At 28.1% G+C, this 12,843-nt stretch overlaps 1 protein-coding gene across 10 annotated transcripts in view; it reads left to right on the top strand.

Moving 5' to 3' along the window:
* Positions 1-12,843, top strand: part of LOC122514429 (flocculation protein FLO11-like) — a 131,539-nt gene that overhangs the window by 85,214 nt on the left and 33,482 nt on the right. For 9 of the 10 annotated variants that reach the window (XM_043631247.1, XM_043631251.1, XM_043631246.1 and 6 more), the window contains 3 exons: positions 3,651-3,704; positions 9,125-9,323; positions 9,731-9,982. In XM_043631247.1, the coding sequence (XP_043487182.1) occupies positions 3,651-3,704; positions 9,125-9,323; positions 9,731-9,982 (505 nt within the window). The remainder of the gene's footprint in view (positions 1-3,650; positions 3,705-9,124; positions 9,324-9,730; positions 9,983-12,843) is intronic. The other variant, XM_043631254.1, reaches the window with a different exon arrangement.

Raw genomic sequence — 12,843 nt, 5'->3', positions numbered from 1 at the left:
ACTATTGTTATTATTAAGTGAAAATGAGATAAATGACTATGCTATTGTTCTGCTTATAATATAGATTTGTTGTCTGTCTCTCTCGGGCTATTGATTTGAAACGACTGATTTAAACTAGTTTATTCGATTTATGAGAATTATTCGTTTCATGCAGTTTTTTTTTACTTTTTTTTTTCTTACGCGGATAAAAACATCGAGTTCATTTCAATATGAAAAAGAAAACTTTTTAATTGTAAGTTTAGATTATATTTTATTTCATAAATATAATTATAAAGATTGAAGAAAATTTGATTAATGGAAACTCGTTAAAATGGACCGTTCATTTGCCAAATTGATCATTTTTACTAAAAAAACAAAAAAAAAAGAAAAAAGTCAAGAAAATTGATTAATTTATATACTTTGTCGTATCTTTAAATCATTCAACGGCCACAAATATGTTTATCATTTTCGTAACATTAAGCCTAATTATTCAAGAAATTCATTTCTCAATTATACACAAAAAAAAATTAAACATCAATCTATTTGACAATAAAATTAACAAATATTTTAATAATTAGACTTTGAAACAGCTCAGATAGGAGTAACTTTTAAATTAAATTTTCATATCAGTCATTTTCATTGGTTCGATAGTTGTAATATTTAAAGAAAATCAATTGACCGATGAAACTGATAATTTTACGATTACTCGTAGCTTTTTCTCGATCGTTCATCCGATTCGTTCGTTTAATTCATCGAAAAGAAATCCGTAAATGGAATGAAAAATGATCAAAATAGTGTTTACGAAGAGAAGATCCGTCCGATCAATTAAATCAATTTTTTCGTCGTTCGAACAAAATCTGAACTATCATAGATTGTTTATAAAACACTCGATAACGTTTAATAAAACAATCGAGAATATATTTTTATTGTGTTTTCGGATGTTATAAATTCCAGTTGTATTTATTTTTATTTATTTATTTATTTAATAATATTTTATTGACCCTAGAGCCTAGGCTCCCTAAAGGCCATTAATTACAGTAAAGTACAATATAATATATAGATAAAACAGAACAAAAATTAAAATTATGTAATTGTTATTAAACTTATCATTATATTAGTAGTAACGCACAATAAGTAGATAAATGTAAAAAGAAAATAGTAAATAATACATAAATAAAAGTATATATCCTATAAACTTGGATTATAGGAAAATTCAATTGCGAGAAGGGGTGGGGGTAATTGGTAAGGGGGTAAAGGGGTAAAGGGACGATAAACCAACGCGATGAAACTTTAAATAAAGATCGATGATCAACAACCCCTAAGAGAAATGTCGTTAAATCTCTCGAAAGAGATCTCTAAGGAAATGAATTGATGTTCTTTTCTTTCAGAGTCTCATCCCCTCGTTTCAACCATTCATTCATGGGTCAAGCTCTTTTTCCCGTTTTGCGCAATAGGTATACTAATACATGCACACATACGCGTGCACACAAGCACAAAAACAGTCCACAATTTTTGGACATTTTATCTTCTATCAGCCCTCAAAATAGAGAGAGAGAGAAAGAGAGAGAGAGAAATATTTTTAGATACGTGTGTATGTGTGTATGTGTGGGTGTGTGTATGGGGGGGGGGAAGATAAAATGGGACAAATAAATTTGACGAATGAGAGAATATAGGAAAAAAGTAGCAGTAAATGGTATTAGTTTGACGACAACTTAGAAAAAAAGGAAACAAAATGTTTTTCTTAAAAATATATCAACGTGAAAATCCGTTAATTTTGATGGCTCGTTTCTGATCTAATTTTCCTCTCTCTCTCTATCTTTATCTCTATTTATCTCTCTCTCTCTTTTTTTGATGGTAGCGTGATTTTTGACTCGCGTGTAAGTTATACTTATTGCAATTGCGCTTGGGCTTATCTTTTTCCTCTCGTTTTCTAACGATTTGTCTTCTTTTTTTTTTGTTCCTTTATTTTATTTTTTCTTTCATCATGTTTTGTTTCGTTTTGTTTTGTTTTTCATTTTCTTTATTTTCCCATTTCCATTCGAAAGGAAAAATATATCGTATGTCTTTTTGTTTTTTTTTTTTAATCGAAATATTTTATAATTGAATAATAATTAGAAAATTTCTAAATTTCTATGACAATATACACTTTTGCAGATGCATACGCATCAAATACGATATCAAGTTTAGAACACGATCGAAGTTTCTTACTTTGTTATGTATGTACATCGACGAAGTGTGTGTAATTTAGCAAGTAGTAAGTTCGTTGATATAAGTTTTAGTAAGTATCGTGTAACTCGATAATGTTTGTCAAAGTTTCTATTTGAAAGTGACACCTAACGACAATTCGTTTTTATTTTTTTGTTAATTTCAATGAAAACTTACAAATAAAGATATTATCGTTAACATAACATTGAAGCTTTTCAAACGAACGTTTAACACTGAAACAATCCCAAATCAGTCAAAATGACTGATTTCAAAATGTTATTTTAAATATGATTTTTTAATTGATGATTTTACGTTAGAAAAACATTTCCATTATTTTTAATGCAATAATTAAAGAATTAAATTTATCTATTTGCTTTTCATCCCTCCCTTTCTTAATATTTATTTTGTTAAATTACGTATGTGCATAAGTACTATACGAATTACGACACCCCTAATTTTTCTCGATATATTTAAATATATATTTATTAATTGTATTTGTTATTTCTTATATAACATTTAATTTTATCTTATTTTTTATTTATTATAATTTTATTTAAAAGTTATAGTGTTAACGTTCATCAAGAGAATGCTCGAAAATGAATTACAAACGTATCGTTAAATTAACTTACGTTAAATGTTTATATATCGAAAAAGACATACGTGCATAAAAATATTTATTTACAGACCTGTCCTTATTTTTTTTAATTGGTTATATCCCATTGCTACAAAAAACAGGCAGCACTTTAACGCAGATCGATCGGCAATGAGTTTCAATACCATTCACATATTTTTTTTTTATCCCCTTCTCTTTGAAGGAAACGTTTGTTAACGTTTTATTTTAATTATTTTCGTCTGTCATTATTCGTACACGTACACAAAAAAACAACGACACAAATGAATTTATTCTATCCAACAAATATTTTCGAATCACGCGATCGAAACGTAGAATAATAATAATTAAACACGATTACTATACTAATTTTTGTTGAAATAATCCAACACACCATTTCTCACTATGAATTAACATTTTTCTTCCTTAAATAGTAATTCGTTTTAATATTCGAACACCATGGTTATTTTAAATATGATTGTGTCCTATACATTTATTTATCGTTAGAATTGTGTTATATTATAAAAAATTCTTCTTATATTTTTTTAAATTAAACATAAGTAATACACTTTTTGTAATTATCAAAAACATAAATTTGATTTATTTTCTTCTTAACACGATGAAATGTTAGATAACGTTTACACTTTTCTGTGTCGCTAAATTATTCTGACATACTTTATCTTTTGCAGCTTGTTCGTTCTACAAAAATTCTAATACGTAATTTGACCTATTTGACAAAATTATTATTATTTTGCAAAAACATAAACTCCGTGTTGAGAAAAATTCATATTGAATAAAAATGATATGTGATTCAGTTTAAAATTGCAAAATTTATTGATATCGTATGTATTATTAGCCAAAATGGGACGCACGATGAAAAAATACTTCGTTCGATGTACGCCAAATCAAAGTAAGTGTACAGGTAAATCATATTTCAAAATCCATGATATCCGAATATTAAATTGAGTTATTATACATACATGTATAACTTTTATTTTATTTTTCTTTCTCTCTCTCTCTCTCTTTCTCGTATTGATTCCTCATTTTTATTTCGCTCTTATTCTCTCTCTCTTTCTTTCTTTCTTTCTTTTTCTCGCTGTACACATTTTCGTATAAAAAAAAACAAATCCATTCAGTTCAACCGAGATCAAACATTTCCTTCTCGCCATTAACAATAATTCTCGTTGAATTTTCTATACATACATAGATTACTGTCCGTGTGTGTATGTGTGTGTAACATATCACACAATCGTATCAATTAACATTTCTGTTTCTCCAATTGAAAATCGAGAAAATGCACAATTAAATGAAAACTATTAAATATTATCCACGAGTGAACGGTATTCTTCGATAATAATTAAAAAAAGAAAAAAATAAATTCCAAGTAAAATGTATTATTACAAATTATAAACACACACATACGTATTACATAACGCATCATTATGTTGGGTCCACACTGGTCAGAACTGTTCGCAAACAGAAATAGCATCACGTATCCATAATGAAACTCGTAAATAACTTATAAACTTGCTCGCTTATTGTTATTGTTTATGGGTAAGTTCTCTGTTGATCTTACTCCTATAGAGATTGTTAAGGGAATTTGTAGTTGCTGGTCTCAGAAACGCGCGTTATATTTCTCTTTGTTTCATCCCTTTTGTTTTTGAAATGTATTCCGTTCTCGAAACATAATAACCAAAGGATACTTATTATTATTATTATTATTATTATTATTATTATTATTATTAATGGATTTCTCATATTCACCTATATTATCTTATCACATCATGTTATCGTATTATTTTATATTTATTATATTATTATTATTTATATTATTTATATAATATAAATAATATTATTTATAATATTATTTATATATATTATATTATATTATTTTATATTTAAAGACACTTATATCTTTCATTTTCTATTTTGTTGAATCAAATTAAATGATATATATTATAATTAACTGTATGGAATGATACTATTTGATTAGAATGTTTTATCTACTAATTTTATAAAAAAAATATATCACACCTAACTGAGATTTCTAAAATACGGTATCTCGCGATGTTAATCGTCGTGTGAATGTTTCCATTTGTCTAGCACGTGTCGTTGATTTAATATCTATTATACTCGTTTAACAATATGCGTATTACTCGAATGAAATTTACCTAGGTGAATCGCTACTTTACGAAAATTATTTTACGATGTGTGTGTTATAAATATGTTTAAATATGTTTTAAGTTAAATTAACAGGTTCTTTGATCGCGAATAGCAGTGTGGATTCAACATTGATGCGCACGCGTGTTAAATCTCACAACAAAAACGCATATTATTAATATTATTATTATTATTATTATTATTATTATTTTGTCAATATTATTATGATTTTTATTATTTTCATTATTATTATTATTATTATTATTATAATTTTTTGTATTAATTATTTATTTATGTCGTTATTATTATTGTCATTGTTATGTTGTTGTTGTCTTCGTTAGCAACGCGTATCTTGAATGTTAACCCGTTTATATTTATTAGTCACGAAAAGAGTGTGTTTCACAAAAAAAAAAAAAAGAAAACAAAAAAAAACAAGACGGCACTATCGCTCCACTGCCTTTTGGTGTTTTTATGTTTTTCTTTTTAATGTGAAAAAAAAGAAAAAGAGAAAACAAAAATCAGGAACGTAGCTAGATGATAATGATGGTTTTTTTTAGACGAATTTTGTCTTTTACATTTCCCAACAATTAGCTTGACTAAAAAAGTAACGAGAGAGAGAGCAGCTATTTTTGATTCTTTTATTTTTATTTGTACGTTTTATTATTTTATTATTGCGTTCATTCTCGTGGCTCCTGGTCGTGTTTTAGAAGCATATTGCATATATATGTGTATATTTTCTACGACATATGAGATACTTGAATGATATCATATTTTTTTTTTTCTATTTTTTTCTTTTTTTCTTTCTCTTCTTATTTCATAGCTTTTCGCTTGCGTAGTTTTATACGTTATGTGAAAAAGAAACGTAACATTCAATTTTCGTCTCGAGAAGCCCGTCGTCGTCGTCGTCGTCGTCGTCGTCGTCGTCACACACACATATAAATATATATTTATATATATATACTTATATATATTTATAGCTACGCTACTGTTGATCGTAAAAAAAAAATTGAAAAAAAAAAAGAAAAAGAAAATATTAAATAAAAATATGCTTGCAAGTTTTCTTCTTCTACTTCTTCTACTTCTTCTCTTCTTCTTCTTCTTCTACTTCTTCATATTAAACACACACACATACGAAGACACACGACACGCTTCGTCTTTTAGCGATAGTATTTTAAACGACGTGCTAATAAATGTCACTCGATATTTTATTAAACGGAGAAAGTTCTCGGAATTCGAAATAATAATCTGATTGACGAATGAAAATCACGAGAACGATCTCCCAATAATCAATTTTCTCGAGAATATATCGTTTGTCTTTTTATTTTTTATTTTTCTTTTTTTTTTTGTTACAATTAGATTACCTGTTCATTGACAATTAGACCAAGTTATGCAAGTAACCAAACAAAACACATCGAAATATTACTTTTTGAAGTTATACTTCTTTTGGCGCGTTGGGGAAAATGTAATGGGGAGTATGTAAATAATATAGAGTATGTAATAGAGTAATAGAGTATGTAAATAATATAGAGTATGTAAAAAATGTAAATGTTTTGTTCCGAGCGTCTGGAAAAACGACACCATGAAGTTTGTCGGTATTTACGACGCGCGGAAAAGCGATTTCAAGTATACGGCATGAAGTTGTCTTCTCTTCTTCTTCCCCTCTTTTTTCTCAAGCGGGTCACCCATCCAAATACTAATCGTACTCAGCGCCGCTTTACTTAAATGTTCGAAGCGAGAACTAATGCTGTAACCGCGCCATGATTGTTGACGCGTCAAGTAATTCGATATATCTCTCTTATATTTAGTGTGGACTGTTATCTATATTTTGATATTTTCTTTTTCTTTTTTTTATTAATAATGATTATTTTTTTCTTTAAGTTATTTTTTTTCTTTGAATTTGTTTTTTGAAGTTATTTTTGAGGTTATTGAGTTTATATTCGTTTTTATACGGCAAAGAAGTATAACTTCTTACGTGCGTATATAAGTATTTTATTTTTATTATGAAACAATTGTATCTGTAAAAATGCAATGATAAATTATGAAAGGAAACTTGATTTCAATATATTTCATATTAAAAATAATATAATAAATAAAATATAACCGAGTATTCAACGATAGATATAAAGAGGTACTTTGTTTAAATGAAATTCTTTAAATTATACTTATTAAATTTTAGATGTTTGAAAGAGCATGTAGCATTTTGTATAACTTGGCCTAATGTCAAATTGTTTCGTACAAAAAGGACAAGTTAAAAGATTCACGAGTATAACAATTTTTTGTCACCTCCTCCCCACCCACCCCCAGCCCACAAAAAGAAAAAACTAGAACAGATTCGACCAACTTATTTTTTATTCCCTTTTCAAATATTTTTCTTCTTTTTTTTTTTTTCTTCGTCGGGCGAAAAATATTCTCGAGAACAATTTCAAAAATACTGTACTCTCGTAAGAATTTTTATGTCACCATGCGCAACACGTTACGGCGGAATTGTCGTCACGCGAAACAAGAGAAAAAATTGAAAAAAAATAAAAAAGAAAAATATAAAAATACAAAATAGCCGAATTAGGAAATAAGGAAAATGAAACGTCATACGTAATTCACGAAAAAAAAATGATTTCAAAATGTACTTCGTATCTAATGTGTTGGGTTTTTATATTATTAATACATTAGATACACCATATACTTGTACGTATATTCTATAATACAAATATATTCCAAAATATACGATATAGAATATTTTTTAAAATAAATTTCAACTATTTTCCTACATAAAAGAATATTTAAAACGTAGCTCTACTTTAGAAATGAATTCTTTTATTTCCTATCGGTAACATACACCAATTCAGTTTAACGCATAATAATTAATAATTTTCAAAATATATTATTTCGAATGAATTTCTTAGAAATTATTTACTCAAAATAATATAACGTAGCTCTACTTTAGAAATGAATTCTTTTATTTCCTATCGGTAATAATATACACCAATTCAGTTTAACGCATAATAAAATAATAATTTTCAAAATATATTATTTCGAATGAATTTCTTAGAAATTATTTACTCAAAATAATATTTTCTTTTTTACATTAATATACATATAATAATATATATGATAATTTTAAATATAATATAATATATACAGTAAAACGTGTATATATCAATCTAGAAAAAAAGAAATAAAAAAAACAAATTGGTAATTTTCGTCGGAATTTAATTAAGGATTAAAGAAAGAAAAAAAAGTACAGAAAACAAGAAAATAAATAACACGAGTTAGATGTTGAACGACATAAGAACAAATTCGAATGTGCCATTCGACGACTAAGGGATTCTCGAATTTCGCGCTTGGCAGTTCCGCTAGAAGTACACGATTCTTTGCTTCCCATCTCTCGCAGAAGAGGATTCTCCGGTAACGTGAGAAAAACGCGAGATAAAATGACTTCCGCCACGATTCATTCCTACCTCGTGAAAATTCAAACAACTCTCTCTCTCTCTTTCTTTCTTTCTTATCGTCCACTATTCTCTCGTAACTTTCGTTTGAAAGTACTGCTTACGGTAGTACGCGAATAAAAGAGAGAGAGAGAGAGAGAAGGATAACTAGAAATAAAAAGAAAAAAGCAAAAAAAGAAAAGAAAAGAAAAGTTGTATGGAAAGAAAACGAGGAGAGAAGAAAAATTTCTAATAATACCGGCGAATCTTTTTTTACGACGAGAATACAGCTTTTTATTTTCACGTACGACACGCATAATTATATGTATATACAGTAAATATATATATTATTAAATATAGCAAGGAATTCGATAACTTTAAAAAAAAAAAACAAATTTAATATTTATTTATAAAATAATCATATACGTTTCGTTATTCGTCGAAATAATTTTTATTATTTTCTATGACAGTTTGATCGATTATTAAAAATACACTTTTTTAATAATTAAAAAAACACTTTTTTAATAATTAAAAAAACCAAATTTTCATGCAATAAATTTAATATTAAAACACCTTGAGAATTAATTGCTAAAAATCTAATATTTATTATACTGTATATACATTATATATATATATGAACACACACTTGTACAAAATATATAGACAAATTTCTAACGAAAAACCTTTTTTCTTTTGCTGATCTTTTTGAAATATCGATGCTAAACGATCGAAACGAAATAAAAAAAAGGAGGGAGCGCCGGTGGAAAAAATAGACCAACTCAGGCGACCATTGTGGTCCAACAACCGTCCCTTTCGTTGGATGCACCAGCTGCTACGATTCTTTTACATCCGGACGCGGATGCGAGAAGAAGAGAAGAAAATATGAGACAATTGCTTGATGTTGCGAACACCCTCACCCTACAGGAGATTCACGACTTTGAAATGAGGTTCGTCCTCTTAGTTTTTTTTCTCTCTCTCACTCTCTCTTCTTTCCTTTTCTTTTCTTTTCTTTTTTCTTTCTCTTTCTCTCTTTCTCTCTCTTCAATATTTTTTCTTTTTCTTTTCATTCCATTATTTTCTTTGATAATATACGCATTTACCCCTTTGTTCACCCCCTCCATTGCTTTTAATACAACAACAAAAATAATAAAAAGAATTGGAGAGAAATCAAAGAAAAGAAATCTGATAAAATCAAATATTAAGCTTAAATCTTGGTTGTTCGTTTTAAAAACCAATTTCCTTGTTTTTTTCCCTTCCCTACCACCCCCCTCCAATGGGTACCTAAAACCATTTACCTCATCGTTTATCCCTATTGGCCTCTCGATACCTTTCTCTTTGAAATCCACCGTCACAGATATGGAAGTCCACATCACAGTCGTTCGCAGTCGGTGAAAACTCCAGGTAGCCGATCGTCCGGTCGGCCAAATTACTTGTGTCTTCCGCAGCAAAGGTCGAGGGTGGCCAGTATGCCGAACACAGGAGTCGAAGAAGAATATTACAGGCTGAGGCATTTCAGTATTACCGGGAAAGGTGTGGTTAATAGAGGGGATTCCTTAAAAAGTCGAAGATCTCGTTCCAACAATAGCGTCGCATCGAGCAACTCCAGGTGAGTTTTTCTTTTTTTCTTTTTTTTTTTTACCTTTATCCTCCTTGGTGCATCTAATTGTAAGCAATTGTATATTCTTCTTGTTTTTTTTTTTTTTTTTTTTTTTTGAAACGTTTCCAACCTTTCGAAATTTTCCATACGGTTCTCCTCTCGTTATTTCTTCTTTTCCCTAGTTCCATCGCATGCTCGTATAACGTCAACGAGTTTAATAGTGTGACTGAATATATACTCTCTGGAAGACTCATTATCCATTTCCTTTCTTTACAAAATGATCATAACTACAAACTTTTGACCCTATATATATATATAAGGGAAACTTAAGTTTTTTATATTGTGTATTGTATACCATTAAAGTTTATAATTCGGTTAATTTATGAAACGGCTAGGTATGATTTCGGAATAAAAAGTATAAGAAAAGAATTTTATTATGTGTTTAAAAATAATTAGTATTAGAAAATAACGTGGTTATATTTATATGAATTCAAGAGAGAGTCTAATAGATAAATATCATAGTTATATTATAATTCTATCAAATTTTAAAGTCTACATTTCTTCCTACGACAATGTTCGTAGTTATTTGTTCTTATCTTTTTCTGTACTTTCCAAACCAATATTATGGTAATTAATTCAATCGTATCTAATCTACGTATTTAAATATCAATTTCATATCTTAATTAGTCGTCTCATAAATTCATATATTATCTAGCTGAAGTATGTAATGTAAAAATCTTCTTTCGTATTTTTCACTGATCAGTATAATTGTTTCACGAATTAACGGATTTAAAGCTTTAACGATAACATATAGATTGTATAAGCGTACGATAAAAAGAAAGAAAAAGAATGTTACAATCGACTGGAACCAACAATAGACATTGATAGGTATATACGATCGATCAGGATCAAAATCATGAGCTTAGGTAGTTATATACCATTCAAGATCGATGAAAAGAAAGGTGAAACGAGCACAATTGAGGACTTAGAAGTTCCAGTTGGAACGAATGTTCCTGGCTGACGCTGCTGAGATGCATCAAAGGGACAAGATACTTTAAACTGGTGGCCTATCTCTATTTTTGGCTCGTTTCTCTAGATCGAACGCATGAATCTACGTGTGGTGATGTGGTGACGTAGACACACGCGTTGGACCCTAGAGCATGGCCACCATGCATCAACATTGTGTGTCTTCCCATCGTTTCGTCGATGACTACTTCTCGTGTTTTTTTTTTATCATCGATTGGATATTTTCAACGAAATTATATTTTCTTATTTTTTTGGCAATGTGGGTTTAATCGAGGCCAATACTATGTTTGAATTTGTGTGTATGTGTGTGTGTGTGTGTGAGTGTTATTCTTTTTTAATTTAAAATTATAAACTATTACACAATATTCTAGAGACCCTAAAGCGAATTTTGTCAGATTTTGTAAATAACTTTTTTTCAAATAAGTTTTTTAGTTTTAAAAATGTAGCACGCTGAATTAATCCTTCCACAATTTTTTAAATCTCTCTCTCGTGTTATAAGAAAATTATTTATACATATATATTTTTAGAACAACGTTTACTTGTTATAGTTTATATACAATATATTAATATATGTATATATTATTTACAAGGAAAAGTTTCTTATATGGAAATAAAATGTTAATGAAGAAACGATATGAGAAACATAGTCGAAATTCAATTCCCATTTTCGAAAGATACTTTCCTTGTATCGTCATATCGTTGCATTTTGAATAAATGCATATTCTAATTATTTCAATTATTCTATATATTGGAGAGAAAAATTGATATATATATATACATGAACCATGTTATTTTCATATATACATTCTACATATATGCATATATGCATATGTAGCATATATGTTATTAACAAGTACGCATTTTTTTCTCAATATTTTTCGTTCGCAGTTTAATAGGTTTTTCAAATATGATGCAATTTCAACACATTCAAAGAATTTTTGTCCTTTACGGTTGACTAGTTATATCGAAAAACCAATTAACAAAGATTAAAGGTACCTATATTTTTTCGATAAAAAAAAAAAAGAACAAAATTGTTCTTTGCATAAGCGAAAATGTACTTTCAATATTTGCAAAGTTTTATTAAAATTCATATTTTCAGATATGTGGGAAAGCATATTTTTTCGATCATTCTATGTAAAAATAATCAACGAATCATCATCCTTCGAATAATTTTTTATTAATTAACAATGTTATATTATATAATAGTAAACAAATGTTCTAACTAAACTAAGTATTAAATGTAGAGAATAGTTTAGTTTGAAACTTTGAATATAATTTGTCGAGTGCCTGAGTTTGAAGTAGACACAAACAATAGTGAGTTGATGTTTAGAAATTTGATTTTCTTCGGATATCCGATCCTGTTTACGGTCTAGTCGTTAAACAATCAACAAACATTCCTATACTATCCTAGTTCGTTATCAAAATTTTAACATTTTATAGGAAGTTTCAACGAAATAAGGTAATCGAAATATTCACGTTAATCATATATAATCTCAATAGTTTAATAAATTTAAATATATTTAAATATAATTTTCTTAATTGTCATTAATTACGTATATAAATATTTTTAATCCTGTTGAACATATAATTTTATCTAAACACTATCAGAGTTTCTAAAGTAAACTTCGAACTATAGAATTGTCACATAGCACCGATTTTATTGTTTAAACCAATATCGTCATGGTCGTGATGTTTTAACCAATAAACGATTAAACAAATTGCACAAGTAACGAGTAAAAATCGTACATTGAAATATTCATTTACACGTAATGGTACAATTTGTTGTTTGTTAAACAAATACACAGATATATTTATACACTATTGATACGTACGTATCAATACAT

Source organism: Polistes fuscatus, unplaced genomic scaffold (genome assembly GCF_010416935.1).
Source record: "Polistes fuscatus isolate 324 unplaced genomic scaffold, CU_Pfus_HIC Scaffold15, whole genome shotgun sequence".
NCBI classification, from domain to species: Eukaryota; Metazoa; Arthropoda; class Insecta; order Hymenoptera; family Vespidae; genus Polistes; species Polistes fuscatus.
Note: the sequence above shows the minus strand (reverse complement) of the source record. Positions and strands in the feature narration are given on the sequence as shown.